The 8,424-nt window shown below is 39.5% G+C and overlaps 1 protein-coding gene across 1 annotated transcript in view; it reads left to right on the forward strand.

The window, feature by feature from the left end:
- LOC131687003 (DNA fragmentation factor subunit alpha-like) overlaps positions 1–8,218 on the forward strand; it is a 37,484-nt gene extending 29,266 nt beyond the window's left edge. The window contains exon 4 of the mRNA XM_058971038.1: positions 317–8,218. Within this exon, the coding sequence (XP_058827021.1) occupies positions 317–791 (475 nt within the window). The 3' untranslated portion in view covers positions 792–8,218. The remainder of the gene's footprint in view (positions 1–316) is intronic.
- The last annotated feature ends 206 nt before the right edge of the window (positions 8,219–8,424 follow it).

The raw sequence follows: 8,424 nt of genomic DNA on the forward strand, positions 1-8,424 counted from the left end.
TAAAATGTTCAGAAAATTCATAACCCGGTACTGCTTATGACTTAGAATTGACTTGGATTGTTTTAAATTAACTCTCCGTAGGGGTCTGCTTGTTTTTATTTATTTATTTGTTTATTTATCTAGAGTATAATTTAATGTAAGTTGTAAACTTGGGTTTCGTAGATACACTAACAAATACTAACCAGTTGGACCGCATTTACACAGGGGCTTTGCTAACATGTCGTTAACCATTTAGTAGTTTAACTGTTGCTGCCTGTTGCTAATACATCCAATTACGCATTCTCCACCCACTCTTCTTTCCGCCTCTTCCGAACAGAATCCTGCATGAAAAACGACAGGCTCTTGACGCAATTGAGCTGCTAAAGCTGATCGCCAAGCAGAAGGTCTCCATCCCGAGTATCGTACACAACATCCCCGGGGGTGACGACGACGGTAACGATGGTGATGATAATGATAACGATGACAGTAATTATTGTGTGGAGGGCAGTTTAGGTGGTGTCGGCGGTGACGTTGGCGGTAACGTCATCCGTTACCTCCCGGCGGCAGCGGACGAACTGGACAGTGCGAAGCGAAGCAGCAGTAACAGCAGCAGCAGCAGCAACAGTGGTAAGCAAATCATACTTGAACTGGATCCCCGGACACTAGCCACATTCCAACAGCAAATTAGTACGAACGCTTCAAGAAACACCGCATCCGTAGCGGTTGCAGCAGCAGCAGCAACAACAGCAGTAGCCGATCGTAGCGATACTTCCGCGGACAATTCCAACAGAGGCGAAACGTCAAACATATGATATTTGGTTTATCAGATCAATTTTTGTCAGAAGTAGAATTAGTTCAAGTGTCAATTGAGATTCAAATCTTTTGTAGATATTGTTGTTGGTTATTGGAACGTGTGATACCACCTAAATACAGGAAGGGCGGAGTCATTGATTGATAATCTAAACTCTATGATGTTAATGAGAATCAAAAGTTTTACGGCTATACAGTAGCAGTTGATTTAAACGAAGCAAAATACAGCACAGAGAATGTAACGAAATTGTAAAATAATCTCTGCCCATACGGATTGCCTTAATTTAGTTGAGTAATAGTACATGGAGAAATTAATTCAGTGATATTCGTGCACGAACACAGAAGCAGTTTTTTGTTCGCAGGGTGCGACGTAGTCGATATGCAGAAAGCCGCAACTTGACTACCGAATGTTATTAAAGTCCCTTCTATCCCATGGCGAACATTTCACCCCGAATGATGAGCTTATTAGTTTGTTCAAACAGCCACTAGCGGTAGCCGTCTTTTCCTACGGAATATTTTCCATCCCGGCCTTCATGAATCATTCATCCACCCGGGACCATCTCGGGCCGACCCGGGTACTGTGCCAGACAACGCACACTGGGCAAAATGTAGGAAACTTACTGGATGCTGGGAAAGTTTGATCAAATACGGGAAAATCAAAAGTTGGGATAAAGGATAATGCACCTTTGTCTCATGCAGCTTCAGACCGTTATAATAGAACTACACTGCCGTTATTCGCATAATTGTCCCATGTTCTATGGGGTTCCCTATATACATGGGACAATTATGCATAGAACGGCAGTATAGAAGCATTACAAAGTAATGCAATTACTTATCTTGTTTTGAATTTCCATTAGGTAATGGAGTGACAGTACTGCTCAGTAATGATACTAAAACGCCTCGTGCAACGACACCGAATGATGTTCAGGAAAGGCAACCCAATCTTTAAGACACGATACGAGCTGCCTTATTTCATAATCCCTCAAAATAAAACTTTATCGTTCACATGAGAACTGCAAAAGTAGTTTCTAGTTAGCGTTGTGTGCTGCTCTACGCGACAGATCTCAGAATACGAGAAAAACATTTTTTTTGGTTAGTTTTTTTTTATTTTCAATCCATTTATCAAGAGTTTTTGTAGTTTGTTCGCAAATATATTCAGAAATTTGTTAAATGGTTCAATAATGACAATACCAAAGTAACTCGAATCTATAAATATGAGTGAGCACAATCATTTCAGCATCACTGACTTCCAACAAATGGAAGAAAAAACAACGTCTCATCGTGGCTCTTGCAATACTTTTGTCAGCTACGGTATGTGTGGACGAATTGCTAGTTGACTGTTGGAATTGCTATCATGTGGTTTTCATGCCATCGAGTAGTCTTATCAACCTCGCGGTTATGTCTCTGACACTAGCCAGCTCTAGCTGTTTCTGGCCAATAAAATAAACTCATAAACATTAAAATATTGCGTTTCTAGAGCGTTGTCGTTTTAGATTAGCACAGATGAACGCTTTATTTCGTCGAGATTTTATGAACAAACTTATTTGGTGCTATTGGGATATGAACTTTTTCGGTGCTAATGAAATACTAAAATGTCAAACAGAAAATTAAAATACGATTTACTAAACAAATACTGTGTGTCCTAATCATCCTAACACCCACTTGCTGGCAGCGGTTAACAGAAAAAAAGATGTTTCCATTTATTCATGCAAATAACTTAATTACAGAATTTTGGTAGGTGTTAGCTCGATTGAAGCCATCGTTCCATCAACCAGCCCCCTTCTAATATAATGTTTGCATCAAATGGATTTAAACATTATAAAAAGACTTTTGATTCCTTACGGAAAGCACGAAGTCGAGGCGAAGTAAGCGTATTTATTAGATTTTTATATAAAATAAGTTACATTGGGTGGATCTTGTATAATGATTTTGTTTCCACATACATTTGGTTTAGAGCCATAAGAATGTTTTTCCGTGTTAAGCAGACAACAATTTGCCCGCGTATTTTTGCAATATATTAATATCTGAAACGATACTGAAATGTACACTTTCATTGTATATGAATATTCTATTCTAATAATCCATTGACGCTGTCAGCTGATTTTTAACCGAAATGCTTATAATGTGATCATTAAAAATACGGAAAACAACCACAATTGACCCCCTTCAGCACCAGTTTGGCCTTACAAAGCCGAAACGCGGGTGGCATCGTGAAAACTGTCGAATAGAAGGTGACAACTCAATTTCAATTCATTTGAAGACAACATGTCTTGGGTTTGCATACCGTACATAACTAGACTCACTGTTCTCCCTTCACCCACAGGGAAGATATCAATGAAAATGGTCATTTCAAAGCTTCGCAAAAAGTCTCTCATAACATTTGCCAAACAAGTACTCAAGCAAAAACTGATTATTGATTAAAAATAATTGGCTCTTGATTTTTTTCACACTCACCGTCAAGAATGACAGAGGTGCTCGGCTTCTTGAAAACAAGGCTTGTTCATTTGATTGCAGGGTTCGGATCGTTTTACTATATTTTTGAAAAGTTGTAGCACTTAATGCATCAAGGTTTTGAAAATAGCGAGGACGAAAAGTGCTTTCGAACCTGTTTTCTTTGTATCAGACTGTAAGGATCGGAGCGCAATTTCAAAAGTATTTGAATAGAGTGTATGGAAAAGACGACACAGGCGTTCTTGGGTCGATTCCAATGGATTCTTTCTGCTTCTCAGGATCCGGAATTCGGCGGTCGTCTGAAATTTCGATTTTCAAATAAGCGTTGTACAATACGTGATACTTAATAACCTCATTTAATGAAAATCAGTGAAAGATTTGGTTTGATATGATTTTGAGTTTAGAACTAATTTATAATTGAAACCAATTTAAAATTGTTCAAAACGTTCGGATCCGACCCTGTTATTCCTCCCTTTTATTTCTGATTTCTGATCATTTCTCTCTTTTTATTCCATAGCGAATAAAAAAGATCGAAAGACGATGCTTCGGTACGCGTTCAGTAATTGACATGAATCGTTGCTCTCTAAGGTTACGTTCTTAAGTGTACCATTAGGATGTGTATGAATAAGCCGGCAGAGGGTGCGGACATAGCGTGGTTGGTAAATTGGTTGGTAAAGCCTTTAACGTAGCTCATCTGGGTTCGATTCCCAACCCCGCACATAGGGTTAGAGATTCATCTAAAAAGATGATTCTAATCTATAATGAGGCGAATCTCCTTAAGATTAAAACCTCTATAATCAAATAAAAAATCCGGCTGCATACTGAAGCGCTGAAATCGAGATATTAATCCCAACTTACAAACTTGAAGATGCAACCAGTCGCTACATTTTAGTCGCACTCACAAGTTGCCTATTTATGACCTCTAATGTTTCATTGCGTTGTCAGGAGTATCTGCTCCAAATTTAAGCCAAATCGGACAAGTCTAGCTACCGCCCAACTAGTTTACATTTTCATATCTAGGTGGCACTGCATGAAAAATTACTGCAAGCAAAAGTAAGATAAATAATTTTATTTCCCATAACTTTGTCGAACACTACAACTTAATCCAATTTTATTGAGAGAAGTTATTGAACTTTTAACAAAGTAATGTCTGAGTCAGTTTTGCATAGAGACTAACCGCGCATGGTGGTAGTGCTCGATTCCCAATGGAAAGAGATAAAAATTAGGTACCTTCTACAAAGTTATAGAACAGGCACTTACTTTCTTCTTAACCTGTCCTAATTATATCCTAATTTATTGAAAAGTTTGTGACGGCGCCCTCTATCCGATGAAATGTGCAATGAGAGTTTTCAGAAAGTCGTTTTTGACATAGAAAATGTCTTACTACACTATCTCATTTTAAAATCCAAAAGTTTCTGCATCACTATTTTGAACGCTAATAACTTTTTTATTTATGGATGAATTTACATCGTTTTATTGAAATTAGATTTTATTGCTATACTGTTTATGTATTCCCATAGTATACTATTTTGAACGCTAATGAATCTCGGAAAACGTGAAAACTACCATACACGCGCCAGTCTTTTCCGGGCAGAGCCGTCAATAGGGAGCACCTAGCGACTCGATCAAATACAACGAGATTATAAATATCGTGGATTTTTGGCTTTCACGGTTTAGAAAATAAGGACGGCTGTTGTATGGTGCTCGACGTTTCGGCAATTGGTTTTGGCATTTTTCAAGGGAAATATAAGGCCAAAACCAGTGACCGAAACGTCGGGCAGTATACAACAGCTGTTCTTATTTTCTAGACCGTGAAAGCCGAAAATCCATCCGGTCGTTTTCTACTTTCCATAATAAATAAAGATACCGCGTGTCTGTTTGAGTCATGACTGCATCGTCCGGTTTGGACGGTAAAATAGGCGGTAGACGCTAAGGCATTTCTGCACACGCAGGAGAATCATGTGCAACTTGCACCTATTTACTTGCTGTGTGCAAAGTTTATCGTGCGCTGCGCAATTTAAAACTTTGTTCAATACCGCAGGGTGTGACGTGTGTTGTTTGTGAGTTTGTACAGGTTAGCGTTGAAATAAATTTTTATGCTTGTGTGTGCGTTTAGTTAGAATTATCGTACCATAATGTTTTCGGCCGCTCTTGAGTACGTAGGGTAATGAGCCTATTGGCACACACGTTTTATATTTCCGAAATACGTGATGCGGCCACAGCAAACGTCATTGAAGAATAAATAACAGAGAAATGGTCCGAAGGTGCTACCTTGAGGCACACTGGATAAATCAATGAAAATATGAAATTCGATATTTTCCAGTTTGACAGATAGGATACGGTCGATAAGATTTTTAACTCGCAGCATTACTCTTTTAGACAGCTAGGGTAAGGCCACATTTCTGTAGATTAACAGCACAATGAACGAGAACAAAAAAAATTGGATCTGCGCTTCGTTAAAGCTAGAGATCATTCGCCAAATATGTCTGCCGTCCTCGTCCCGCTAATAAAGTATGTTCGTCACCATCCGACTTTACGTCTCACACTCGAAAACCAATACCTTGACGTTCCGACTTACGTTCCGTGGCCCGGAACGCTGTGGAACGCAGTGTACGATGGAATATTGAAGCTGAACCTTCCCAGAGATGGAACGATTTTCGGTTTTGCGGATGATGTGGTATTCCAAGTAATCGGAGAATCACTAGAAGAGGTGAAGGCACTCGCCACGGAGACGATTGCTTGTTATAAAACAGAGTTGGTGTTGATTAGCAGCCGAAAGACAGCAACAGGCGAAAATCACGGTCGGAGAATATGTCATCGACTCCAACTTTTAAAGTCACGCCGATTATGCTAAGGGGAAGACTGTGAGAGCAACCACAGCTTTGATGGAGGTGCAAGTGTACCGGGAACAACGAACCATCTGGAATCGCCAGACCAAAGCCCTTGAGCAGACTAGTTCCCCCGACAGGGACTGGATGCGAATAAGTCGAGTGAAGCGCCAGCGATGGGTAATCGAGTTTTCAGCGAACCGGAAGCAGCGAACCAGAAGCTACGCTCCATCCGGTATCTTTAACATTTTCTCATCAATTTATTTAAACTTTACGAAAGAGCCGCTGATGTAGTTGCTTTTTCATTTTTTCTGAAAATTTCCAACCCTAGCTATGTGAAGCCTAGTTCAATGTCGAAACCTCCTTGAAAAACTACTTTCTTGACTCCTCTTAGAAATAATTTGATCTTCAATGATGTCCTCTAGATATGAGAACACACGTCGGTTCGCTTGGACTTTTATAACTTCAATAAAATACTTTTCAATAATTCACAATCTTCTTACCTCATCGCTTAAAGTAGATGCCGTTCGAACCCCGTATCGAGCTCAAAAGAAATAAGCGTACTGAAATACGATTCACTCGAATTCCTATACACTTTGACACAATTTCCTCCCAGTGTGCAACGGGCCGCAAGAATCCATTAGTACACCTGTCACGTTATACTCGGACATGTTTTACGGGCCTCTCGACATTTTTGACGTTTTATTTACCCTCTCACCTCGTTGCCATCGCAATTTGGACAAGTAAGCGACGCGACGACGATGCAGGCCACCGCAAAGCACGGAGCAGGCAGATGACCTTAGTACAATTAAAATGTTTATCCATACACACTTCCACCCACACCGCCGGATTCGCTGCCCGCGTCGTCGTGTTGGTTGATTTTGGACAGGTATGCCGGTATGGGTAGAATGCCTGATGAAGTATAAAATGGAATAATATGAAAGGATTTTTTTTGGTAACGCGCCGCATTTTTGATTACGGGTGTGGCATGGCTGAAAAACATTTTTTTTCAGGAAATGTTCATAATTCAAAGCTTGAGAATACGCGATAATGCCCACACGTTCGTATTTACGTGATTATAAAATAACGGTAACGCAACAGCATATTAACGAACATGGTGCCGATTATTACGATGTCAACAACACAATCCAAATTATTACCATATTAGTTGGTCGAGTTCACAATATTTAGCGTTAATTTATATCTAGAAATCATATCGAAAAACTAAAATATTTTTGTTTCACATTAGTGAACGCGGTTTACATTATTTGGTGGATGGTGGCTGTGCGTTTCAAATTTGCTCCCTAGGACTCGAACTGGAAACATCGATATATAATTGAGTTTTTTTAATCATGATTAATTTTTTCTCTCTGAGTATAGTATTAGATTTTTTAACTAAATCATGTTTCACAAAGTAGTGATTTGGACTAGTTCGCGAGCATACACAGTTGGATCTGAACAATGTTTAATTTTGTGATCTAGTTTACGTGAAACGAAAGGCACTTTATTTGGAAACAAATTAAGCTCTGAAACTACAAAAACGTCAACATAGAGATAATAACTAAACCCACGAGTCTTGCTAATTTATCCAGTACACCAAACCAACGTTACAAAAAAACACTACCGCCATTGCATACCTTTGTAAAAAATGTAATATTTTCCAATACTAGATTCCATACAATGTGCACTAACGAGTTCTCCGACTTTAACGTATAATACATCCGAACAAAGTGCTACAATGTTATGTTCGTAACCAGCAAGTTACTGTTCCCTGTCGCATAGAACACGAGCAAAAAACGCTACTGCAGTGTAAGTGCTATATTTTGCAGCTTTGTGACCAACCCGGACGCTTTAAGAGCTATATCTACATGTAGAGTAAATTTAACGAGCCACTTTTGGAAGCTTTTTGTGGCTCCTATGGCGAGCTAGGTACATTCCCAGTTGCGTTACTAAGGCGTATCCTTCCACGAATAACGAAGTGGGGAAGCTTCGTTTTTTTATTTCAGAGGAATCTTCTGAAAATACTCCCCAAAAACATATACCCATATCACTTCAACCGTAGAGCGGCACCGCACAGCCAAACCCAAGTATGCACGCACAAAAACTGTCTCAAAATGAAACATTTCCCTCTCGAAAAGCCCAAAAGACTGTGAAAATATGCTACGGTGCGGATATACACAACAAGTGACACGAGCGCAAAAACTTGCACGCTCCTCAGGGAGGATCAATGCCGAGTAAACAGAACGAAAAGAACATGGTGAAAAATGGTAAAAGACATCCGAGCAAAAAAAAACCTATCGTGTTCTTATGACGAACTGGTTCGCTAGAAGGTTTGTTTTACCTACTGACTGAATGA

This window comes from Topomyia yanbarensis, chromosome 3 (genome assembly GCF_030247195.1).
Source record: "Topomyia yanbarensis strain Yona2022 chromosome 3, ASM3024719v1, whole genome shotgun sequence".
Lineage (NCBI taxonomy): Eukaryota > Metazoa > Arthropoda > Insecta > Diptera > Culicidae > Topomyia > Topomyia yanbarensis.